The sequence below is a fragment of the Microcaecilia unicolor genome, chromosome 4 (genome assembly GCF_901765095.1).
Source record: "Microcaecilia unicolor chromosome 4, aMicUni1.1, whole genome shotgun sequence".
Classification (NCBI taxonomy): Eukaryota; Metazoa; Chordata; class Amphibia; order Gymnophiona; family Siphonopidae; genus Microcaecilia; species Microcaecilia unicolor.
The window spans coordinates 50,923,328-50,950,397 of NC_044034.1; the positions used below are offsets into that span (position 1 = coordinate 50,923,328).

General features: G+C 43.4%; 1 protein-coding gene across 2 annotated transcripts in view; it reads left to right on the forward strand.

Moving 5' to 3' along the window:
• Nucleotides 1–27,070, forward strand: part of ARHGAP42 (Rho GTPase activating protein 42) — a 425,019-nt gene that overhangs the window by 292,162 nt on the left and 105,787 nt on the right. For both annotated transcript variants that reach the window (XM_030200225.1, XM_030200226.1), the window contains one exon: nucleotides 3,822–3,932. In XM_030200225.1, the coding sequence (XP_030056085.1) occupies nucleotides 3,822–3,932 (111 nt within the window). The remainder of the gene's footprint in view (nucleotides 1–3,821; nucleotides 3,933–27,070) is intronic.

The following is a 27,070-nucleotide window of genomic DNA, read 5'->3' on the forward strand; positions in this document are numbered from 1 at the left end:
CTCAGAACGTTGAGGGAGCGTTTTATTATATTAGATAAGTACAACCCCTTAAAGATTTAGAACTCATATATCCACATCGCAGCACTCATTAAACAAACGCTTTAAAATATTTCTACTGAAGATTATTTTGGTTCATAGACCCCCGATTTTTTCTTCATAGATTCCCGATAATTTGACATAGGCAACTTTGCATATATTTATTATATGCTTTAGATATTTATGGTTGTTAATATATAAAAATAACATAATAGCATTGACTTAGTTTATGTCACAATAGAGATCTCAGCGCCCTTAATATATACATAACATCAGCATAATCGAGTCTATAGACGTTAGAACAGAGATTTTCGTCCCTATCACATTATGTTTATTAACCAATTCATCAAATTAAGTCACTCTATTCATTTTATCATAAGCTTATGTCTTTTTCTCGCATTATAACCAGTTTTTGCTCCTTCACGTAGTATTATAGGTTCGTCTCATCTTTTTGTCTCTTTTGCAGTATTGCAAGTCCGTTCCGTTTTTAATATATATTTTATATATATCTGTTTGAAGAGAGGAGGTAAGTCACCCCAAGCCATTATATGTTTGATCAAATATAACAGTAGTAAGTTCATACACACAATTTCCTTTTCATATACAGAAATTCAATCGCATTTAGTTTTCAATAGAGTCTATAACTTTCATTGTCACCCATTTAATATCTCTTAATTCAGTGCTTAGCTCTTCCAGTTCAACACTTTGCTCTATATCCGTGTTGTTTCACATTTGTGCCTCTTCAGGAATATGTCATCACAATACACACTTCTTTTATTGTTACATTTGACATCATCTTATCTGTTTTAATTGTTTTTATACACATAGACCTGAGAGGATTGTGTTCCGTTATTCTCCTGGAGTACACATTCCATGTTACATCTTCTGAGGTACTTTATAATTCATTCATTTCATTTAAAATTTTGGTTAGGATTTACTCATTATATTCACGTTAGATTTTGATATGAAGATTAATATATGTTCATTATAAATTGATAATTTCTGCAAATACATATATCTACATACCATTTTATACAATTTTAATTTTATTATCAGTATATAATTACAATGTTTATTTGTACAACTTGATGCATTTAAATTGTTTATCCATGTGTTTAATATCTATAACATACTATTTCAGATCGATTTTCTTATTATTTGCATATAAACATAATGTCCTATTTTATAATTTGATGTATTAAAATTATTATTCACGTGTCTAAATACTCACAATGTATTATTCCATATAATTTTAATCATAAATTTCAGCATTCGCATATAAACACAATGATGTATTGTTCAAAGTATTATCCATGTGTTCTTAATAATTGTTTTAAAGCAATCTTTTATAATTCACAGTAATAACCTCCAATTATACAAAAAAATTTTTTTAAAACTTTACATATATGTTTTATTTTTATCATCTAATTGGAATATTATTCGAATGAGTTACTGATAATTTTCTGGTTGTTTGTTTATTTATGCTATATTTTCAGCCAATGTCTGTTGTTACATTTACCATATTTATGTTTATGATATATCTGTAACAATATTCTTTATTTGTTTCATTGTCTAACTTAGGTTACAAAGACCCCTGAGGCAGGCCATTGGGCCGAAACATGGCCGTGTCGGGTCATTTTTATGTACATTGTCATCTTTTAATTTTTTAATCTTTTATTTTACAAGTAAATAAATACATTATTGTTGGTATCCACTCTCCTCACTTTTTGTTTTATATCCCACGGTTTCGTGAGGGTTTTTACCTCCTTTTTTGTTTTTTGTTTTGTTTGGTGCTTGGAGCTGACCATTTAAAAAAATTTTTAATTATTACTAAGGTGTGCTATGGGCATCTTATCATTTAGCACATGCTAATCGTTAGCACGCACTAAGAGGCATATTTTCAAAGCACTTAGCCTCCAAAGTTCCATAGGTTTCTATGGAACTTTGGAAGGCTAAGTGCTTTGAAAATATGCTTTAAATCTATTAGTGCAACGAAGATGAAAATGATAATAAAAAGATAAAAAGTATATCAAAATAACAAATATGGAGTGGAGGAGTGGCCTAGTGGTTAGGGTGGTGGACTTTGGTCCTGGGGAACTGAGGAAGTGAGTTTGATTCCCACTTCAGGCACAGCTCCTTGTGACTCTGGCAAGTCACCTAACCCTCCATTGCCCCATGTAAGCCGCATTGAGCCTGCCATGAGTGGGAAAGCGCGGGGTACAAATGTAACAACAACAAAAAATATCAATGTACTCAAGCCCACTAAAATATAAGCAAGAGTATCGAGGCTCATATCCATTTCATTCAAGAAAATGGAGACAGGCTGATAATTAACCTCCCTGTTTACAAAGCCACGCTATCAGCTGCCGGTGTGGTAATGCTGACACAGCCCATTCACTTTCAATGGGCTGTGCTGGCATTGCCACGTGGCAGCCAAACAGGGGGTTAATAAAAGGTCAGATTTCTTCTTAAGGAACCCCATTCCTGGCAACCAAAGGAGGCAATGAAGCCTCTGCTATTATTGGACAGTTTGCAGACAAAAAAGATGAAAAGTGCGCTGCCTGCTTACCGCTGGATTACCTCAGGAGCTCTCCACCGCATGGCCACGTGGTAATAGTTATCTTACCGCATGACCATTTTATTTATGGGCTTTTTACCCGCTGCGGTAAAAAAGGACCCTAGCGCATGGGAAAACAGCCCCCACCGCTTCCTCAGGGCCCTTTTTCCTACAGCTTAGTAAAAGGAGCCCTAAGTTAGGCACCTCAACTTTTCGAAAATTGGGCTATATGTGTGTTAGTTTATATAAAGTTGATTTAATATCTGTAAAGGTTTAAATAAAGTAAGGAATATGTATGAGACTAAAGTTTAATTTTTGTTTTTTTCTGCTGTACCATGTCTTGAAAAGGAAAAAGTGTAAATGATAAATGATATCCTATATAATAAAACGCATCTCCAACATTCTGAAGCTGACTGCATGGCTGAGGCATTCCTGCTCTCTGTATCCATCTCCTGAATTGACATCACGTACTTCCGGGTTGGTCACAAGCAGAAGTGACTAACCACACGAGGTTTCTCGGCTTCAGAATGTTGGAGGTGCATTCTATTAAATAGGATTGGTCAGTTCCTTGAAGCACAGCCAGAGCTCAGCGTCCTGCACAGTAACGCTCAGACACCAGAGAGAGGGGGGCCTGACACCAGAGAGAGGGAGGGAGGGGGGTCCTGACACCAAGGAGGGGGGGAGGTATCTCTGTCACACACACACTCTCTCTCTCTCTCTCTCTCTCTCTCACACTCTCTCTCTCACACACTCTCTCTCACAGTCAATGTCTTTCTCTCTCACACACACTGTCTCACACTGTATCACATTCACTCTCTGTGTCACACAGTCACTCACACACTCTCTTGGTCTTATAAACTCAGTCTCACAGAGAGTCTGTGTCTCACACACACTCTCTCTCTTGCACACACTGTATCTGTGTGAAACACAATCTCTCTCTCTCTCTCTCTCTCACACTGTGTCTCACATACGCACTTGCACACACTCTTTCTCACGCACACACTCTCTCTCTCACAGACACACACACACACACACACACACACACTCACACATTCACTCTCTCTCTCACACACAGTCACTCTCACATACACTCTCTCAAACATATACACTCCGAGGAAAACCTTGCTAGCGCCCGTTTCATTTGTATCAGAAACGGGCCTTTTTTTTACTAGTATTAGATAAAATAGTCTTCTGCAGTAGTTTTCATAATATGCACTTTTTGTTTTAGGCGGATATCCAGATTGATAAAGAACACCAGAATTTCTATGATGCGTCTCTGGAATATGTTTTTAAAGTTCAAGTAGTACAAGAAAAAAAGAAGTTTGAATTTGTTGAGCCGGTAAGATTTTTCCCATTTGTTGCAAAGTTCAGCTACTTATTGCTTTTTATTTTATTGTGTGTATGGAAGGGGGAATGATCATTTTAAACTCAGGGGTCTTTTTACTAAATGGTAGTAGGGCTACTGTACGGGTAGCACGCGCCAAACTGCATCACCACAGGGTACACTGAGGTGTCCCATGGTATTGCTGTAATCAGCGTGCATCAATTTCTGTGGTAGCAAATAACTTGGGGGGGGGTTGAGAATAGGCATACCTAGCGCTAATCGGGAACTCTGGTTGCATTATTGCACACTACCTGATTAGCACAGGAGTAGCATGAAAGCCCTTACCACTTCCTTAATAAGTGATGGTAAGGGCTCCCAGCGGAAATGGCTATGTTCTAATCGGGAAATTAGCATGTAGACATTAAAAAACCCAAACATGTCCTTTTTCAGCCACACTAGAAAGTGGTCGGAGCACACAGCAAACCCACATGCAAATCGCAGCACCGGCCACTTTCTAGTGCAGCTTGGAGAAAGGACCCAATAGAGGGGCATTTTCAAACGGGGACGACCATCTCTGAGGGCGCTCAACTATAAGGACGGTGCCGCGAAAGGGCGGGGCAACGTGTATTATCGAAACAAGATGGACGTCCATCTTTTGTTTCATAATACGGTCGGGAACGCCCAAATCTTGACATGTAGGTAGACCTTAGAGATGGTCGTCCTCAGTTTTCGGCGATAATGGAAACCAAAGACGTCTATCTCAAAAACGTCCAAATCCAACCCCTTTGGTCGTGGGAGGAGCCAGCATTTGTAGTGCACTGGTCCCCCTCACACGCCAGGACACCAACCGGGCACCCTAGGGGGTACTGCAGTAGACTTCACAAATTGCTCCCAGGTGCATAGCTCCCTTACCTTGGGTGCTGAGCCCCCCAACCCCCAGGTCCGCCTGCCTGAAGTACACTGCACCCACTACAACTGCTCCAGGGACCAGTATACTGCTGCGATGGACCTGAGTATGGCATTTGAGGCTGGCAAAAATGTATTTTTAAACTTGTTTTTTATGGTGGGAGGGGGTTAGTGACCACTGGGGGAGTAAGGGGAGGTCATCCCCGATTCCCTCCGGTGGTCATCTGCTCAGTTGGGGCACTTTTTTGAGACTTGGTCCTAAAAATAAATGGACCAAGTGAAGCCAGCGAAATGCTCCTCAGAGCCGGCCTTCTTTTTTCCATTATCGGCTGAAGCCGGCCATCTCGTAACCACACCCCTGTCCCGCCTTCCATACCCTGCCGAAACGCCCCCTTGAACTTTGGCCGGCCCTGCGATGGAAAGCAGTTGAAGCCGGCGAAAATCAGCTTTCGATTATACCGATTTCACCGGCTTCAGGAGATGGCCGGCCATCTCCCGATTTGTGACGGAAGATGGCCGGCCTCGTTCGAAAATAAGCTTGATAGTAACATAGTAGATGACGGCAGAGAAAGACCTGTACAGCCATATGTATGTGTATACCTGTGTACCACAGCTGATACAGGAGCCGACGAGAGAAGGAAAAATTTTAGACCTAGTCCTAGTGGAGCGCATGATCTGGTGCAGGAGGTAATGGTGCTGGGGCCACTTGATAACAGTGATCATAATATGATTGGATTTGATATTAGCTTTGAAGTAAGTATATATAGGAAATCAAATACGTTAGCGTTTAACTTTAAAAAAGGAGACTATGATAAAATGAGAAGAACAGTGAAAAAAGAACCTTAGAGGAGCGACTGCAAGGGTCAGAATTTTACATCAGGCATGGATGCTGTTCAGAAACACCATCCTGGAAGCCCAGGCCAAATGTATTCCGCATATTAAAAAAGGAGGACAGAAGACCAAACGACAGCCGGCGTTTTTAAAAAGTGAGGTGAAGGAAGCTATTAGAGCTAAAAGAAAATCCTTCAGAAAATGGAAGAAGGAACCGACTGAAAATAAAAAATACAGCATAAGGAATATCAAGTCAAATGGAAAGCGCTGATAAGGAAGGCTAAGAGGGACTTCTAAAAAAAGATTGCGTTGGAGGCAAAAACACATAGTAAAAATTTTTTTTTTGGTATATTAAAAGCAGGAAGCCGGCAGAAGAATCGGTTGGACCGCTAGATGACCGAGGAGTAAAAGGGGTGATCAGGGAATGCAAAGCCATAGCGGAGAGATTAATTGAATTCTTTGCTTCGGTCTTCATCGAGGAAGAGTTGGGTGGGACACCGTTGCCGGAAATGGTATTCGATGCTGATGAGTCGGAGAAACTTAATGAATTCTCTAAACCTGGAGGGTGTAATGGGGCAGTTCTACAAACTGAAGAGTAGCAAATCTCCTGGACCGGATGGTATTCATCCCAGAGTACTGATAGAACTGAAAAATGAGCTTGCGGAGCTATTGTTAGAAATTTGTAATTTATCCTTAAAATCGAGCATGGTACCGGAAGATTGGACGGTGGCCAATGTAGCGCTGATTTTTTTAAAAAGGTTCCAAAGGAGATCCGGGAAATTATAGACCGGTGAGTCTGACATCGGTGCCGGGCAAAATGGTAGAGACTATTATTAAGAACAAAATTACAGAGCATATTCAAAAGCATGGATTAATGAGACAAAGTCAACATGGATTTATTGAAGGGAAATCTTGCCTCACCAATCTACTACATTTCTTTGAAGGGGTGAACAAAAATGTGGATAAAGGTGAGCCGGTTGATATTGTTTATCTAGATTTTCAGAAGGCGTTTGACAAAGTACCTCATGAAAGACTCCAGAGTAAATTGGAGAGTCATGGGATAGGAGGTAGTGTTCTGCTGTGGATTAAAAACTGGCTAAAAGATGGAAAACAGAGAGTAGGGTTAAATGGTCAGTATTCTCAATGGAGAAGGGTGGTTAGTGGGGTTCCCCAAGGGTCTGTGCTGGGATAGCTGCTTTTTAACATATTTATAAATGACCTAGAGATGGGAGTAACTAGTGAGGTAATTAAATTTGCTGATGACACAAAGTTATTCAAAGTCGTTAAATCGCGGGAGGATTGTGAAAAATTACAAGAGGACCTTACGAGACTGGGAGACCGGGCGTCTGAATGGCAGATGACGTTTAATGTGAGCAAGTGCAAAGTGATGCATGTGGGAAAGAGGAACCCGAATTATAGCTACGTCATGCAAGGTTCCACCTTAGGAGTCACGGACCAAGAAAGAGATCTAGGTGTCGTTGTTGATGATACATACGTTGAAACCTTCTGCTCAGTGTGCTGCTGCGGCTAAGAAAGCAAATAGAATGTTAAGTATTATTAGGAAAGGAATGGAAAACAAAAATGAGGATGTTATAATGCCTTTGTATCGCTCCATGGTGCGACCGCACCTTGAATATTGTGTTCAATTTTGGTCGCCGCATCTCAAAAAAGATATATTTGAATTAGAAAAAGTGCAGAGAAGGGCAACGAAAATGATAAAGGGGATGGGACGACTTCCCTATTCGGAAAGGCTAAAGCGGCTAGGGCTATTAAGCTTGGAGAAAAGGTGGCTAAGGGGAGATATGATAGAGGTCTATAATATAATGAGTGGAGTTGAACGGGTAGACGTGAAGCGTCTGTTTACGCTTTCCAAAAATACTAGGACTAGGGGGCATGCGATGAAGCTACAATGTAGTAAATTTAAAACGAATTGGAGAAAAATAATTTTCTTCACTCAAAGTGTAATTAAACTCTGGAATTCGTTGTTAGAGAATGTGGTAAAGGCGGTTAGCTTAGCAGAGTTTAAAAAAGGTTTGGACGGCTTCCTAAAGGAAAAGTCCATAGACTGTTATTGAATGGACTTGGGGGAAATCCACTATTTCTGGGATAAGCAGTATAAAATGTTTTGTACTTTTTTGGGATCTTGCCAGGTATATTGTGACCTGGATTGGCCACTGTTGGAAATAGGATGCTGGGCTTGATGGACCTTTGGTCTTTCCCAGTATGGCAATACTTATGTACTTACTGTATGTATCTTTCATTTTCAGGGCACAGACCATAGAAGTCTGCCTAGCCCTAGCCTCGCCTCCCACCACCGGCGCTGCCACCCAATCTCCGCTAAGCTTCTGAGGATCCATTCCTTCTGAACAGAATTCCTTTATGTTTATCCCACGCATTTTTGAATTCCGTTACCGTTTTCATCTCTTCCACCTCCCGTGTGAAGGATCTGAGTAAAGTGAACTTTCGGATGTAGTTTAGTCTCTAAAATGATTGGTTTCGTGGTACCCATTACTTTTTACTAATCATTAATGTGTCTCGTGCCACTAGCTATTGTGAGTTATTTTATATTCAATAATCCTATATCACCATGTTCCCTTGGAGTCTGTCTTATCTCTGTGGGAAGACAAGGTTTTTTCCCCAACCACAGATAAGTCTGAATAATTCTATACAAACTATAGGTATAATTAGGGAACTGGTTTCCTACTAATTCAATACATATAAATATAGAAATACAGTCACAAGTATGTAAGCATAAGAGTATCGTTTCTGGGGGAAAACGCCTCTAGAAGCACCTCTCCCGTATTTATAACAGGGTGAGGGCTAGGGCTTCATCATCATCGGCGGCTAAAAACCTCCTTATTTTTTAATTATTTTTCAGTTTCTAAATAAATGCATCGCACTGCTGTGCAGTCCTAGAAAATTACTTAACTTAGGCAAACGAACAGCCTTCTTCAAACAAGACTGTGATCAGACCGAGGCGTTTTCCTCCAGAAAGGATACTCTTATGCTTACATACTTGTGACTGTGTTTCTATATTTATAATTCTATACAAAGTCATTTCCTCTCTATGATGTAGGGACAGCAATTGAAAAATATACAGTCAATGAGGTGCTAAGATCATGTTAAATAGGTGAATCTGGCCCCTTAATGACAACGGATATGATCTCCAGAGATGCAATTTCACCCTAGTATCTTCCAACATAGGGTATACATTTTTGCAGTACAAAGTGGACAGATCCATGGATATACGCCTAAATACCTTAAAGTATCATCTGAAAGGAAAGTTCTTTTCCAGGAAGTGCACACAGAATGCAGAACTGGAAGAGCTTTGTATTACTCAGATTGAGAGAGAACCCGTAAAAGGTCCCAAATTCCTGCACCAACCACAATAGATGGGGTAAGGCCACCTAGGGATGAGTAAGAAACACCAGAAGTTCATCAGCATATGCTAATGCCTTCACAGAATGACCCAAAAAGGTTGAAACCGGTAACTGACGGCATATGGTTAATAAGTCACAAAATCAGTTCTAGAAAATGTTGCAAATAGTAAAGAGGATAATGCGCATCCCTGACTAGTGCCTCTCAAGATTGGAAAAGGGAGCAGTATGATCTCCATTAATCAAAAGTTGTGCCTGTGGGGAATGATATAATGCCTGAATGGCCCAACCACTAATGACTACTCAATCTAGCGCAGCAAACAGATGGATCCAATGCACTTTATCAAACATTTTTTGGCATCTAGACTGAGCACCAGTGCTGGCAGTTTCTCAGCTTGACTGTGAGACATGCTCAAGATAATCTTATGGACGTTCAAGACCGATTGACGAGACTTAACAAACCCAACGTGCTATTCATTCACCAGATTTGGGAAATGCACAGCCAATCCATTAGCAAGAAGTTTGGCCAAGATCTTAATATCTACATTTAATAAAGATATTGGGCTATAAGAATCTGCATCTTCTCTTGGTTTATTAGGTTTGGGAACCAGCTTGATCAGCACTATGTTATTAAGTAGAGGAAACATCCCATCTTCCACTACTGCCAAATGATAGGCTAAGAGAGATCCTATGATCTGGGGTTGTAAGATCTTAAAAAAACTCCCCCAAGAGCCCATCTGCCCCAGGGGCCGAATGCAGTTTCAGTGCCTTAATAGCTCCTTGCAATTCTGTTGCTTGGAGTGGTGCATTGCAAGAGCCTGTAAGGCCTTTGCGGATAGTGGAGGAAGTCAGGCCCTGTCTATTTTATTTATATTTAGATTTTGCTCACAACTTTTTCTGTAGTAGCTCAAGGCAGTGGCGTAGGTACGTGGGGCCTGAGGGGGCCCGGGCCCCCGTAGATATGGCCCTAGCCCCCTGCCCCATGATCCCCTTCAACCCCCCTCCCACCACCAACTCTCCCCCGCCGTTGCCGCCCGCCCTGTCGCCGCAAATGATACCTTTTTTGAAGAGAGACTTCTTTCCGCGCTCGAGTAGCGCCTTTCTTCAACGAAGTTCCGGCGATCAGCTGTTTCGACGCCGGCGACGCTGATCACCGGAACTTCGTTGAAGAAAGGTGCTACTCGAGCACGGAAGGAAGTCTCTCTTCAAAAAAGGTATCATTTGCGGCGACGGGGTGGGCGGCGACGGCGGGGGAGAGTTGGTGGCGGGAGGGGGGTTGAAGGGGATTGTGGGCAGGCCGGCAGGGGGGGTCCGATGCAGCGGCAGCTCGGGGGGGGGGGGGCGGGTAAACTGTGCCCCCCACCTCGGGCTCTGGCCCCCCCTCCTGGCGAGGTCTGGCTACGCCCCTGGCTCAAGGTGAGTTACATTCAGATACTCTGGATATTTCTCTGTCCCAGGAGGGCTCACAATCTAAGTTTGTACCTGAGGCAATGAAGGGTTAAGTGACTTGCCCACGATCACAAGGAGCAGCAGTGGGATTTGAACCGGCCATCTCTGGATTGCAAGACCAGTGCTCTAACCACTAGGCCACTCCTCCTCTAGAAATGTCTGTTTGAGTAGAAGATCTCCTGGAGCACCTGAAGCATATATTGTTTGAAAAGGCTGGAAGAAAAATGAGTGTCTCAATTATTTATACTTCCCGAGGGGGTCTCATAGTGATGGGATTACCTGAGAGCTCCCGTCCCCCTTGTCTTAATTACCCTAGCCAATAGTCGGCCAGGTTTGTTACCAAATTTACTAAATTTATATTTTCTTTAAATCAAGCTGTGAGTGGCACGCTCATGGAACAGGGTGTCACCTGGGTGGACAAATAAATATCCTTATGCTCTTGCGTTGGGGACCTTACATAGGCCTGGCAAGTCTCCCAAAACTTTAAGTGGGAATTCAGAATAGGGAAGCAGCTTTTTGAGAAGTGCAGGATAAAATGATTTGTCAAATGGAGTGGGACCATAGACCACCAATAACAGCAACTCTGTACCCAGACTTCTAACATTAAGTATCTGCCGCTATCATCCTTAAAACAGTTCTGTCACCTTATAACTCAGATGTTTATGAAAAATCGCTGCAACTCAGAAATCTAAATGTTTATATATCCCAAAGTGATAGGGAAGCTGACAGGAAGGGAAGGGGAGAGATTTTGGATTTAGCTCATGGCTTTTTTCAGTTTTAACTCAACAAAAGTTACATTCAGGTACAATAGGTAGCTTCCTGTCACTGGAGGACATACAATCTAAGTTTATACCTGAGGCAGTGAAGGATTAAGTGAGATGCTGCTGTAGGACTTGAACCAGGCTTCCCTGGTTCTCAGTCTGCTGCTCTAACCATTACCGTACTCCTAATAGGAATCTAGATAGAATAGACAAATTGGTCTTATCTGCTCTTATTTACTGTTATTGGGATTATCATTTTGGACAGCCTTAGGAGCCATTTTTCTCAAGAAGCTTGTAAGTCTGTGGTATGTTTGCTGAGAAAAGTTAACACAGATTCAAACAGAAATTCATCAGTTTGCTAGAATAAGATACAAAATCCTCATCCTCCCATCCCTCACGGATAAATTGAGCGACATAAATGACTGTCTACAGCTGCAAAATCTGTCCATCTCTAGTGCTCTGGAACCTCTCCTGACTCTAAAGAAGCATTGAAGAGGTCAGACAGCAGAGCCGCCAGGATTTCCATTGCTGTCATCAATACTCTATGATGTATCCGACCAGCAACAATGCTTTATCCACTTTTAGTTAAACAAGCTTCTTCTAAAAATATTTTCAGGTCTACCTCACTTCCAGTCCTATTTGGATCATAGTTCTGTGATCCTACTCTGGACCCTGCTCAATGAACACTGAAAGGAAATATTTATTAATCAATTCTTATATATCAACCACTACTTATCCCTCCCCCCCAAAAAACAGTTCCCTTCGTGAGTCTTACTACTTATTTACATGATTTATAGGCTTTTTTTTTCTCCTATCTTAAAAACAAAAAAAAAGCTTTGTCCTTTTTGGATTCTTCACCCTCCTGGCTACTTTCCCAAGTAGATCTATTATATTAAACTGCTCCATTGTGGTTATATTGTACTCATTTGCTTTTTTTTTTAATCACTTTTAGATTTTACATAAGTTTCTTGACAAAGTGGTTTAATGAACAATATCATGATACAAAGATAACTATTGCTGGTTGCATGATTCTCCACCGTACATTGGGTTTCGTGCAAATACACAACAAAACGTTTGCATTCCAGGCAGAGGGAGTGTTGTTTAAATAGTTTTCATTGTTCTGAGAGTATGGGAAATTGGATATTGACTTTATAAGAACATATACTGAAGGGCAATACTCAAAATGAACCAGAAGAGAGCTGCATCCACTTTTCTTGCTGTCGTGAGGTGGTTATAGGGTTCTGTATTTGTGGGATTGAATTTATAAGAAAATAGAGAATGTTGGAGGTTGTGAGTGTAATATTTTTCTGCTGACCTTGGGTCAGATAAAAGCATAAAACAAAATACAAGATAAGCCTTTCAAACAGCAGCTACAAATTTTAAGGAGGATTTTGTCCTGTTTAAATGGCTTTCGACAAAGGCATTTTAAAAATGATAGGGCAGTGCAATAGAAAGAAAATTCTACTAAAGTGAATTTCTTTTTAATGCTACCTACATAAAATGGATTCTGTCTTCAAATCCTGGATAATAGTAATATAAGATAAAGTAGCAAAACTGTTTCTAACTCATGTAGTTCAAATATTTCTTTTTCCTTGTTGCGTATTACAGAACTTTAGGTTGGATATTGTAGTATTTTACCATTTGTGGTACTCACCTTTTTGACACTTTATACAGAAAAAAATGAAACCAGTGAGGCATTGACTCAACAGACCAAAGAATAAGCTCCAACCCTTTCCAAAACCTGATTACTATTTCTTTCTATGAGAAATAAATGTCCAGGAGATCTCAAGGTCACCAACAGTATAGAAAATAAACAAAAATCCCATATCACTTTCTATTCAGTTTTGAGCTTCAGTCAAGCCCTTACATAATCAGAGGCCAATAAGTGTAAATCTCAACATATCGATCTGACATAAATGCCGAAAGTGATGTTATACTAGCAGAAAACAGGGTTGCTCAATATGGCTAGATATTTTTATTAGCATCCATATTCTGGAAATGTCAACTAAATATCATCCACCAACCTTTCTCCTCTCCTTTTGAGCATTCCCGTGGGGTCATAGAGTTCTCCGCATCTGCAGATTTCTGTTGGAACTAAATATCATCCACATGTTTGAACATCTTATCTGTAGAAACAGAATAGGTGGACAAAAGGGAGGAGAAGTGTTAAACAAAAATGCAGCTAGCAAAAAACTCTCTGTGGAACACATGATCAAATTTGCATCCATTCACAATTACATTGAAGCCCCTCCATTCTTAACTCTATCAACACTTGAAGGTTTGTATGACTGGAACCATCGTAGAATGACACCATGAAAACTTAGTACCTGCAAACAGTTCACAAGGCCCAAATGATCAATAATGTCAAATGTGGAAGAAGCGTCAAGAAGGATCAATATTTTGGATTTATGCCTATCCAGACTGCAGCTCAAACAATCTAACAGAGACACCATAATAGTTTCTGTATTAATGACTGTGGTGAAAATGGCTTTGACACTCATTCAGCAATCGATTGATCATTGATACAGTTCACATTTCTGAACACTTTTGCTTAATGTTGACAAATATAGGATGGCAGTTTATACAATTGGAGGTGTACACAGCCCTGATTTCTTCAGCAAAGTGCAAACCACAGCCTGTTTTAAATATTGAGGTAACATACCAGAAATCACTGAGGGACTTTATTACTAAGCTGCGTAAGTGTCTACCCATGCCTAACATGCGCCAAAATGGAGTCAGTGCCCGGCTACCGCATGGCTCTTGTGATAATTTCATTTTTGGTGCGCGGCTGAAAAATTTTTATTTTCAGATGTGCGCCAAGTGGCATTTGATACACGTAGTTCATTACCGTCTGGTTACTGTTTGAGACTTTATCGCTTGGTCAACGGCTGGCGATAAGGTCTCAGACCCAAAATGGATGCACGGCAATTTTCATTTTGCCGCACGTCCATTTTCAGCAAAAAATTAAAAAAGGCATTTCTTGCAGGTGCGCTGAAAATGATTCTGCGTGCACCCTAAACACACGCCTACACTACCACAGGCCATTTTTCAGCGCACCTTAGTAAAAGGACCCCTGAAATATTAACAATTCTAGATACCACAAGATGCAGTGAGTTCCTTCTGTTCTTATAGAAGCCAAAACAGACAAGGATCAAGTGGACTAACTTTCATATTTAAGCATAAATCACTACATTACATTGCATCATCATAATTATTTCCAAAATCTTGACAGCCTGGCAAAATGTTAGCATTTGCAGAATGCAGAAAGTGAAATTGTTTTGATAAGTTTATTCACTTGGATTATTTTGTCAGGTAAATCTGATATTAGGTCAAATCTTTCTTAGATCGGTTTCCCTAAACAAACCCTTGTGAAAGCAGATACAGTATACTGTATATTTTAATATCCTCAAGAGAAATTGCAGACAGAAACCATAGCATCTTGCTTGATAAAGGAAAAGGCCTCTAACACAAAATCAGAGAAAAGTGGAAGCCACTCAAAATGCATTCACTAGAGGAAAGAAGGACTGAGACAGATGATGGAGACTTTGAAATATTTGATGTGCATCAATAATGTAAGTTAGGTGAAATTGTACCTGGAAAAAGATATTCAGTGACAAGAGATGATGATATGAAGGAAGGAAGAACAGAAGGTAAAAGGTTGGAATAGATGACCAGAAGAAGAAAAAGAACCTACTAAGATCATGATAGTGGTATGTGCTTATGGGGGGAGGGGGGGCAGGTAAAATTCATAAAGAAGGGAGCTTGAGGTTTTAGAGAGACAAACAGGGGAAATAAGTCAGTTGGCAGATTAGGGGGCTATGGTAAGGGGCTCATTTTCAAAAAAGAAAACACGGCCAAAAAGTGTCATAAAGCACCATTTGGACGGATTTCTTCTCGATGTCCAAACTGATATTTTTTAAACCTGTTTTGCAGGCGTCTATCTGTGCTTTTCATCTGCAGTCCATCCAAATCACAAGGGGGTGTGTTGGAGGTGTTTCAAAGGTGGGATTAGGGCTTGCCTAACACTTGGACATTTTACAGCCATAATGAAACAAAACCAAGACATCTAGGGCCACAACTTCAACATTTTGGTTTAGACCTGTTTTTCTAACAGATAAGACACAAAATGTGCCGTAAATGATCAGATGACCATTACTCTCACAGTGGTCACTGACCCCCTCCCACCCCCAAAACATGTGAATAAAAGTAGTACTCACCAGCCTCTATGACAGCCTCAGACATTATAGCCAGGTCCATTAGAGCAGCATTGTCAGGTTCTCAGGTTCAGAGCCCGCGGGGCCGGGCTCTGGAGCAAACGTGATCCCTTGGGCTGCTGCCGAGGAGCGACAGCAGCAGGCAAAACCCACCAACCAACACTGGGTAAGCACACCAGCAGGGACTGCAGGCACTGCCCAGCGAACCGGAACACATGGACTGGAATCCCCCGGACTGGAGGACACAGGACTGGAACACACACCGGACCGGAACACACTGGACTGGAGCACACCAGACTGGAACACACACCGGACCGGAACACACTGGACTGGAGCACACTGGACTGGTCCGCACAGCTTCACCTGTGCTTAGCTACTAAGCCCCCCAGGAGTTGAGCTTCTGGGTTTGAGTAGCCGACAGGACTTACTGGATACCGGGTGACATAGGGACCAGGACTGGAAACAGAAGTGCTCCTAACCCTAAACTGATCTACGTGCTCCCAAGCCCTAAACCAGCAGGAGTGTTCCTAACAGTAAACTGACAAAAGGACTTCCTAAGCCCTATACTAAACAGGAGCTCCTAAGCCCTGCTCAAGAAAGGGACTTCCTAAGCCCTAAACTAACAGAGCAGGGAACTAAACACAAAGCTAACACAGGTGCTACTAAGCACCAAGCTACAAGCAGAGCTTTACACTAATAAGCTAAACATAGAACTAACCAGCTACCTAAGCACTGCTCTAGCAAGCTAGATACAACTAACAAGGTGCTTCCTAAGCACTACTCTGGCAAGCAACCAGAAGAGCTCCTAGCACTAAAAGGGAAGACAGGGGAGCCACCAGGAAAAAACAGGGAAGCTAACACATAAGCCAAAAGTGCTTCTAAAGCACCAAACACCAACAGCAAAGACTGCAATAGCACAAACACCAGAAGTACTTCTAACAGCAAACTCTGCAGTGTTCCTAACAACACCAAACCCTGAAGTACTTCTATCAGCAACAGAGCTTCCAAAGCCCTACACATTGCAATGCTTCCAAAACCAAGAGGGAACAGAAGGGAACCAAAAGGGAAAAGCAGGAAAGCTAAACACACAGTCACCAGTGCACACTGCACTAACACTAACCTGGCCCTTAGCAAAAGCAAGCAGGGAAACTAGACACAACGTCAGAAGTGCACACTGCACCACCCTACCTAAAGCAAACACCACTGTTGCAAAGGCCCTGAAGGAAAGAACCCACTTCCTTATCAAGGCCCTCCCTGATGATGTCACACTCCCTAGACCTAGGCAAAAGCACACTGACCCAGAGAGGCCCAACCCACACCAATGCAAAACCGTGAAACACTTGAAGCCAGTACACCCAAAGAGAGTTAGAGCAACTCAGACTACCCACACAGGTGCAGTATAGTGAAACAATTAGAGCCCTGCTGCTGGAAGCTGCCAGCACAGAGAGACAGAGCCAGCTCAGAAAGGACAGAGAAAGAAACAGAAGCCAGCTAAGAAGCTGACTCCCAGGAAAGAGGTAAGTTTGAGAGGGGTTCAGACCCCAATCATAACAGCACCTCCCCCTCAAGGCTCCCGTGTCCCCACGGGAGCCCCAGGTCTCAAAAGACAATTTAGGTCTCCATGGGTAGCTGTGATGAAATCTCCCAATGGGTTTCACAACATAAATCTGAGCGGCTGGGCAGGACGTGACAAGTACATCTGGAACTAGGAAACCAGAATGGCTTTGGCCGCCACGAGGCTCTTTAGAACGGCTGCTAGGCAGGATCAGAGTCTTGGATGCAACAAGCGGAGTTCTATTCAACAGGAACCATCTCCTGAAGGAGTCCACAACTTCCTTGACTTCTTGGCACTCCACTGTAGCAGCCAGAACTGGGCTAGAGCCAACACCCATCCTGGAATCTGAAGCCAGACAGGAACTCGAACTGGACTTCAGACTAGACCTTGCCCCTTGGCTGGAGCTGGAACTCAGAAGGAGTTCAACATCTTGGCTGAAATGGGAACTCGGAGTAGACTCAGCATCTTGCCTGAGACTGCAACCTGGTCCGGCCTCAGCATCTTGGCCGGAACTGCCACTCAACTCGGATTCAGCATCTTGGCTGGACTTGGTACTCAGCATAGACTCAGCATCTCGGCTGGCACTGGAACTCGCTCCGGACTCAGCATCTTGGCCGGAACTGCAACTTGACCCGGACTCAGCCTCTTGACCGGGACTGCAACTTGACCCAGACTCAGCATCTTGCCTGGGACTGGAACTCCAACTTGACCCGGATTCAGCATCTTGCCTGGGACTGGAACTCCAACTTGACCCAGACTCAGCATCTTGGCTGGGACTGCAACTTGACCCAGACTCAGCATCTTGCCTGGGACTGGAACTCCAACTTGACCCGGACTCAGCATCTTGCCTGGGACTGGAACTCCAACTTGACCCAGACTCAGCATCTTGGCTGGGACTGCAACTTGACCCGGACTCAGCATCTTGCCTGGAACTGGAACTCCAACTCTCACCGGACTCGGCATCTTGGCCGGGAATGCAACTTGACCCAGACTCAGCATCTTGCCTGGGACTGGAACTCCAACTTGACCCGGACTCAGCGTCTTGGCCGGGACAGCAACTCTCACTGGACTCTGCATCTTGCCCGGGACTGTAACTCAATTCTGATTCGGCATCTCGGCTAAACTCTGCACTCGGTGCAGACTCAGCACTCATTGTGGACTCATTGTCTCGGCTGGACTCTGTACTCGGTGCAGACTCAGCACTCATCGTGGACTCATTGTCTCGGCTGGACTCTGTACTCAGTGCAGACCCAGCATCTTGACTGGAACTGCAACTCGATCCAGACTCAGCATCTTGACTGGAACTACAACTCGATCCAGACTCAGCTTGGCTGGACGTGCTGCTCGGACTGGATTCAGAGGCTTGTCTGGGCGCGCTGCTTGAACGGGACTGGACCCCTGCTGGGCCCAGAGCGTGGAATTCCCAAGACGTCTCCTCTCAGCGACAGCTTCAGGAGAATCCCACAAAGCTGGATTCAAGACCAGGCTGCGGCGATATTCAGCGAGCGTGATAAAAGGGTCCATATCTGAAACTGGGTTTTCAGCGATTCCAAGCCACCGGACACGTTTTCTCTCAGCTGCCGCTTCAGGGGTCTTCTTCAAAACAGGATGAGACAAATGTTTCCCACGATACTGACGAAGAGTCATAGAAGGATCAAGAACAACGATGGAGCTGGACCCCAGCTGGGTCAGCTGGGCGGGGGTTCTTGCCGGGCTCATGGCCTTTGCAATCTGTCAGGTTCTCAGGTTCAGAGCCCGCGGGGCCGGGCTCTGGAGCAAACGTGAGCCCTTGAGCTGCTGCCGAGGAGCGACAGCAGCAGGCAAAACCCACCAACCAACACTGGGTAAGCACACCAGCAGGGACTGCAGGCACTGCCCAGCGAACCGGAACACATGGACTGGAATCCCCCGGACTGGAGGACACAGGACTGGAACACACACCGGACCGGAACACACTGGACTGGAGCACACCAGACTGGAACACACACCGGACCGGAACACACTGGACTGGTCCGCACAGCTTCACCTGTGCTTAGCTACTAAGCCCCCCAGGAGTTGAGCTTCTGGGTTCGAGTAGCCGATAGGACTTACTGGATACCGGGTGACATAGGGACCAGGACTGGAAACAGAAGTGCTCCTAACCCTAAACTGATCTACGTGCTCCCAAGCCCTAAACCAGCAGGAGTGTTCCTAACAGTAAACTGACAAAAGGACTTCCTAAGCCCTATACTAAACAGGAGCTCCTAAGCCCTGCTCAAGAAAGGGACTTCCTAAGCCCTAAACTAACAGAGCAGGGAACTAAACACAAAGCTAACACAGGTGCTACTAAGCACCAAGCTACAAGCAGAGCTTTACACTAATAAGCTAAACACAGAACTAACCAGCTACCTAAGCACTGCTCTAGCAAGCTAGATACAACTAACAAGGTGCTTCCTAAGCACTACTCTGGCAAGCAACCAGAAGAGCTCCTAGCACTAAAAGGGAAGACAGGGGAGCCACCAGGAAAAAACAGGGAAGCTAACACATAAGCCAAAAGTGCTTCTAAAGCACCAAACACCAACAGCAAAGACTGCAATAGCACAAACACCAGAAGTACTTCTAACAGCAAACTCTGCAGTGTTCCTAACAACACCAAACCCTGAAGTACTTCTATCAGCAACAGAGCTTCCAAAGCCCTACACATTGCAATGCTTCCAAAACCAAGAGGGAACAGAAGGGAACCAAAAGGGGAAAGCAGGAAAGCTAAACACACAGTCACCAGTGCACACTGCACTAACACTAACCTGGCCCTTAGCAAAAGCAAGCAGGGAAACTAGACACAACGTCAGAAGTGCACACTGCATCACCCTACCTAAAGCAAACACCACTGTTGCAAAGGCCCTGAAGGAAAGAACCCACTTCCTTATCAAGGCCCTCCCTGATGATGTCACACTCCCTAGACCTAGACAAAAGCACACTGACCCAGAGAGGCCCAACCCACACCAATGCAAAACCGTGAAACACTTGAAGCCAGTACACCCAAAGAGAGTTAGAGCAACTCAGACTACCCACACAGGTGCAGTATAGTGAAACAATTAGAGCCCTGCTGCTGGAAGCTGCCAGCACAGAGAGACAGAGCCAGCTCAGAAAGGACAGAGAAAGAAACAGAAGCCAGCTAAGAAGCTGACTCCCAGGAAAGAGGTAAGTTTGAGAGGGGTTCAGACCCCAATCATAACAAGCATGCAGGTCCCTGGAGTAGTCTAATGGTGGGTTCAGTGCACTGTAGATAGGTTGACCCTGGCCCATACCTCCTCCTACCAGTTACACTTGTGGTGGAAACAGTGAGCCCTTCAAAACTCATCAGAAACCCACTGTACCCACATATAGGTGACCCCATTCATCTAAAAAGGCTATAGTAGTGGTGTACAGTTGGGAATGGTTGGTTTTGGAGGGATCGGTAGACAAGTTAAGAGAGCAATGTTGAGATATGTACCTGGGAGCATTTATAAGACATCCATAGCCGTGCCTCATTGTTCTCTTGGGATGTCTGGTGGACCAGTCTACTAAAAATGCTGGCCCTTCCTACATAGGTCAATAAGAGGAGTTTGAACTGTATGCGGAAATGGATAGGAAGCCAGTGAAGTGACTTGAAGAGAGGGCTAATATGAGCATAATGACACTGGCGAAATATTAGTTGTGCAGCAGAATTTTGAACAGATTGAAGAGGAGGGAGATGGCTAAGTGGGAGACCTGTAAGAAGCAAGTTGCAATAGTCAAAGCGAGAGGTGATAAGAGTGTGGATGAGGGTTCTGGTAGTGTGCTGAGAAAGGAAAGGGCGAATTTTGGTGATATTATAGAGAAAGAAACGACAGGTTTTAGCAGTCTGCTGAATATGTGCAGAGAAGGAGAGGGAAGAGTCGAAGATGACCCCAAGGTTACGAGCTGATGAGACAGGAAGAATGGGAGTGTTATCCACAGAAATAGAGAATGGGGGAGGAGGAGAGATTGGTTTAGGGGGGAGGAGGAGGGGTTGGTTTAGGGGGAAAGATGAGAAGCTCAGTCTTGGTCATGTTTAGTTTCAGATGGCGCTGAGACATCCAGGCAGCAATGTCTGACAGGCAGGCTGATACTCTGGCCTGGATTCCTGCTGAGATTTCTGGTGTGGAGAGGTAGATCTGGGAGTCATCAGCGTAAAGATGATACTGAAAACCATGGGATGAGATCAGAGTACCAAGGGAAGAAGTATAGATGGAGAAAAGAAGAGGTCCCAGGACAGATTCCTGAGGTACACCAACTGACAGTGGGGTAGAAGTAGAGGAGGATCCACTAGAGTATACACTAAAGGTACACTGGGAGAGATAAGATAAGATAACCTAACTTCATACCTCTTTCAGAATTCACAGGGCCCTCGCTGCCCCCATCCTTTAAGGTTTATGTGGGCTAATACTGCTGATACTGCTTATGTCCTCATAGAAGGATGTGGAGTGTGGCTTTTTTGAGAGGCTGCTGGTTCTCATAATATGGATCATCCTAGCTGGATGCACAGAAGCCAAACTGCTTATACCAACCTGTACCTGTCTTTTCAGAGATCATGCATGTGGTTTTGAAGATTGATATTAGCCTCCAACTATTTTGCATTTGAAACATCGAACATCTTATTTTCCTACCAAAGAGGGTGTAATTTGAATGACTTGTTTAGCTCTAATGCTGTATGGACTTGTAAGAACCTGGATGGGACCAATGGTTACCACAGACAATGTGGCCATTGTTCAGTGTGCCACATCATGTTAGAAGCCAATTGTTATATGAAGAATGGGAAAAAGTGTATATTGAAAATGCAAACTGACTGTGAATCATCGGGGGTGATATATCTGATTCAGTGCCACTGTGCTTATGCTTATATCGAGCAAACAACGAGACCCTTGAAAAACAGATTGATGGAGCAGCACTCGTGTTTGAAAACTCAGAAGATGGAAGCCCCAATGGTAACCCACTGTGACCAACTTGGACATGGCTTTGATAATTTGAGATGCATTGTGCTGTACAAACTGGAGCAGTCACAGAGGCGGGGGGACTTCAAGCAGTTGTTGAGACAATTGGAGCAAAAATGGATATTCTTTTATAATACAGTCAAACCAGAGGGATTAAATGTCTGGGTGGAATGGTCCGCCTTCTTTTGAAGGCGTGGGTCCCTGATGTCATTGCTATGCTATTCAGCGATGATTGGCTATTTTCAACCAGTGGCTTAAGCCAGTTAGATATTTAATAAGGTCTGTTTTTGGTGTTCGGTTACCCATTGATAGTTTTTGAGTGGCCATGACACAGGTTTGGGATTCCTAGCGCTACCCCTGACGCAGCTCTTAACATAACAGGGGCTCCCTGTTGGGCACCTGGGAGTGTTATATACGGCAGAGGGCTTTTTGGAAGAACACGAAGGTTTGAAACATTACCGCTGAGCGTTTGACTTTACTGCCCTGACCGCCTTCTGACTTTCCTGTGAGTTCAAGTGGGCTTCGTTGACATTGGGACAAGCACTTAGAACATTCCTACACTATGGTAAGTGGAGTTTTTTCCTATGATGGTAAGCCGTGCCCATACCTTAAAAGTGTTGCAGGTTGGGTGGCTTTACTGAGGTTTTTTTCTCCACTGAAAGGTGTGTGGTGAACTGTTGTGGCACCCCGGTGCCTTGAAACTCAATAATATATTTTGTGAATACTTGAGATTTTCTTGCATTTAAGTTTTGTGCTTGAGTGTTTTGTTGTCATTATCAAGATAGTGCCAGGGCAGAATGTGGGCATTCCATCTAGTTACGCGGAGAGGCATAAATGTTGAGTCTGCACTCCTGATAACTTTAGGACAGCAAAACAGTTATCCTAAAGTAATCCAGATAAGAATCTGGATAGTAGACTGAATATCTCTGCCATCCGGATAGCAGCAGCTGATGCCGCTCTGTGCGTATACTCAGCGCCACCTGCTGTCCAGATTGTGGCACTGCATATATATGCATAATTTAAGAGCCGAGGCTAAGGCCCTCAGATGTTTATTTTCCAGCTATTTAAGGGTTCTTTGAGAGTACAAGAAATTGGTTTTAGGTGCCATTGCTGGCTACTTCTTCTAGTTTAAACAAACATTTGTGCAGCTGAGGAGTCTTCTGAGTGGAAAAGACACAAATACCATGGAGAATCCAAGGCAATACTAGGAGAAGTAGGTTTTTTTGCACCAGGAGTGTTTATCAGTTAAAATCTAAAAGCCCTAGTTACAGGGGCGTAGCCAGATAGCAGATTTTGGGTGGGCTTAGGCAAGAAGTGGATGGGCACCAAGTGTCCCCCCCCCCCCCCCCCCCCCACACCTAGAAAAGTATCTCAGCTGGCGGGCAAACGCTTCTTTCCACCTTGGCAGTCTGCAGCAGGCATGCACTGAAAACTGAGAATGCTCAGTTGCCGGTATTGTGGAGAGTAATGTTTTCATTACTATCAGGGGGAAGTCTTCAGCTGGCGGAACTTGGGATCCCCACCAGTTACTACTAAATGTGTGCTACTGTTGGGTGGGCCTGAGCCCCAGGCCCACCTGTAGCTGCGCCACTGCCTAGTTATAATAAATTTGTCCATTTAGCTCATGCATAAACCTATCAGATAACATCAATCATAAAAAAAGTTGCAAATTTAACCAAAAGTGGACACATGAAGAAGAATCAAATCTGAATCCTCATGTTTCTACATTTAACTACTAGATATTAAGGTTTTGCTTCTGAACCCTTTTAATGCTTGCCTTTCTTATACATAAACCATGTTAGTATAATGAACACCCAAAATGAAATGAATTATAAGAGGACATCATGTAGTATATGAGCATGACTCAGACGTTTGCTGGTAGCTAAAGTGACACAAGTCTGATTCGTTTTTGTATTTCTAATGCTTGAAAACCCTTGCAATATTATATGCTCTCCTTTGCTGCCATCTAGTGCTGCTTTTATTTCTGTTCAACTTCGTCTTAATGTGAGTGCGTACCAAAATGTGTTTATGAAATGTATTAATCAAAATAAGCTCACCTGTTCAGCCATTTTATGAAAGCATTGATCAGAGAGCTATGCATTAAAACACACCGACTCAAATATCGAATTAAAATGTGTAGCTAGCACTGTAGGTGAGCATACCCATTCAATATGTTTTTCTTAAGAGAGATCTGGGGACTCGGAGCACAGCTGAAAAGTCAGCATCTGCAAGAAAAGTTTGTTAAAAAGTAGAGGGAGGAAGGAAGGAGAGAAGAGTTATCTTCTGCTGGACTATAAGTTAAATATAAAGATTTCATCTAATTTGATTTTTCCGGTCTCCTTGCCCCTGCACACCTTTCTCATCTTCCCCCATTTTCTTCTTAATTTGATTGTAAACATCAATGTTGCACATTGGTGCTAATGGTGGTATATTAAATATATGTGATAAATAAATAAGGTATTGCTTTAGGTAATAAAAGCCAGATTTTGCAAGCAATTTCTACCATTTTGTGCTGGGGAAAAATCTCAAGTATAAAGTCCTGGATCACGAGTAAGGTTTGTGCAAGCTCCTTCATAAGAACATAAGAATAGCCATACTGGGTCAGATCAATGGTCCATCTAGCCCAGTATCCTGCATCCAACAGTGGCCAATCCAGGTCACAAGTACCTGGCAGAAACCCAATTAGTAGCAATATTCCAGGCTACCAATCCCAGGGTAAGCAGTGGTTTCCTCCATGTCCATCTCAATAACAGATTATGGACTTTTCCTCCAGAAACTTGTCCAAACCTTTTTTAAACCTAGATATGCTGAGCGCTGGTACCACATCCTCTGCAAGTGAATTCCAGAGTTAACTAGTCTTTGAGTGAAAAAAATATTTCCTCATATTTGTTTTAAAAGTATTTCCAATGCAATTTTATTGAGTGTCCCCTGGTCTTTGTACTTTTTGAAAAAGTGAAAAATCGATTCACTTTTACTTGTTCTACACCTCTCAGGATTTTACAGACCTCAATCATATCCTCCCTTAGCCTCCTTAGACTTTCATCATATTCCATCTCCTTTTTTGTTTTGGTTGCTCTTCTCTGAACCTTTTTCTAATTCCGCTATATCTTTTTTGAGATATGGTGACCAGAATTGAACGCAATACTCAAGGTGAGGTCACACCATGGAGCAATACAGAGGAATTATAATATTCAAGGTCTTATTTTGCATCCTTTTCCTAATAATTACTAGCATCCTGTTTGCTTTTTTGGCCACCGCCACACACTGGGCAGAAGATTTCAGCGTATTTTCTACAATGACACCTAGATCTTTTTCTTGAGTGTTGACTCCTAAGGTAGACCCAATGTGTATTTTTTTTATACTCTGCGCTTTTTCCACTCTTGGCAGGCTCAATGCGGCTTAGGTACTTATTTGTACCTGGGGCAAGGGAGGGTTAAGTGACTTGCCCAGAGTCACAAGGAGCTGCCTGTGCCTGCAGTGGGAATCGAACCCAGTTCCCCGGGACCAAAGTCCACCACTCTATCACTGCATTTGTCCACATTTAATTTAATCTGCCATTTGGATGCCCAGTCTTCCCAGTTTCCTAAGGTCTTCCTGCAATTTTTCACAATCCGCATGTGTTCACAACTTTGAATAGTGTTGTGTCATCTGCAAATTTAATCACCACAATCGCTGTTCTGATTTCCAGGTCATTTATAAATATGTTAAATAGCACTGGTCCAAGTATAGATCCCTGCGGCATTATACTATTTACCCTCCTATATTGAGAAAATTTTTAACAGGCTCTTTCTCCGGACGTAGACTGCTCTGCAGTTGGAAGGGCCAGGGGTGGCCGGGGGGGAGGGAGAAACACTTGCCTCTCTCTCCTCCCTCCCTTCATGCGGGCACGCTAGGCATACCTTTGGTGGCAGCCAATAAATGGACTGCCACCACTCCCAACGTCTTGCTTTGAGCAGCATGCTGGAACTTCTCTCACATGCTTGAGAAGTCCCAGCCTGCTGCCCAGAGCTAGAAACATGGAGCGGGGAGCAGCAGTAGTCTATTTACTTGGCTGGCAGGGCTCAGCATCCCCACCAGCAAAGTAAAAGATAATTCAGCAGGGGGCCCAAGCACACATTTTGGGAGCCAGTTGTTAAGTAGCCATGGAGTGCCCTACTTTAACAGCCGGCTCCCAAAATTCTTAAAAACTTAACCGGCTCTTGCGATCCTGTGAGAGCCTGCTCCAGCACACCACTGCCCTACTCTCTGTTTTCTGTCCTATAACCAATCCACAACTTTGGATGTTGCAAAGGACATCGTGTATTTGATTTTTAAAAATCTGTTCTAGTTCTGTTAGACATGTGTCAGGCTTCTGGTCCCTAGGTCAGCCAAGGCTGGGGATTGGATTGAGTTTGAATTTTAGGCTTGATTTATTTGCCTTGTCAAAATTTCAGTTATATATAAGGTAATGCAGATAGTGTTCATTATCTCCGGGGTTGCAGGGACAGTGTTGACCATTGCCCAACAGCAACACCTGTTGACCATACGTAGAGGCCCTTTTACTAAGCCGTGTAGGCGCATATGCGCATTCTACACGTGTCAATTTTGAACTACCGCGAGGCCCGGGTGGTAATTTCATTTTGTGCACGCGTCCGCTAGATGCACTGGAAAATTTCCAGTGTGCGGCGCTAACCAGGTAGTAATTGGCATTGTATGCGCATAGACCATTACCGCCCAGTTAATGCGTGAGACTTTACCGCTAGGTCAATGGGTGGTGGTAAGGTCTCAGGCCCAAAATGGACGCGTGCCAATTTTTATTTTGCCGCACACCCATTTTTGGCCCCCCCAAAAAGGCCTTTTTTGCAGGCGCGCTGAAAAATGGACCTGCGCGCGTCCAATACACGCGTCTACACCAGTGCAGGCCATTGTTCAGTTCACCTTACTAAAAAGGACCCCTTAAGGTTTCCAACATGAATTGTGGTCTGACTCCTGCCAAGTGCTCTTGTGATGATTGGACAGAGGGAAATAGAACATGGGAGAAGGTGAGGTGAGGGAACTAGTAAAATCCACCTACTCATTTGTTTGAGTGATTTAATAGAGCTGTTACAATT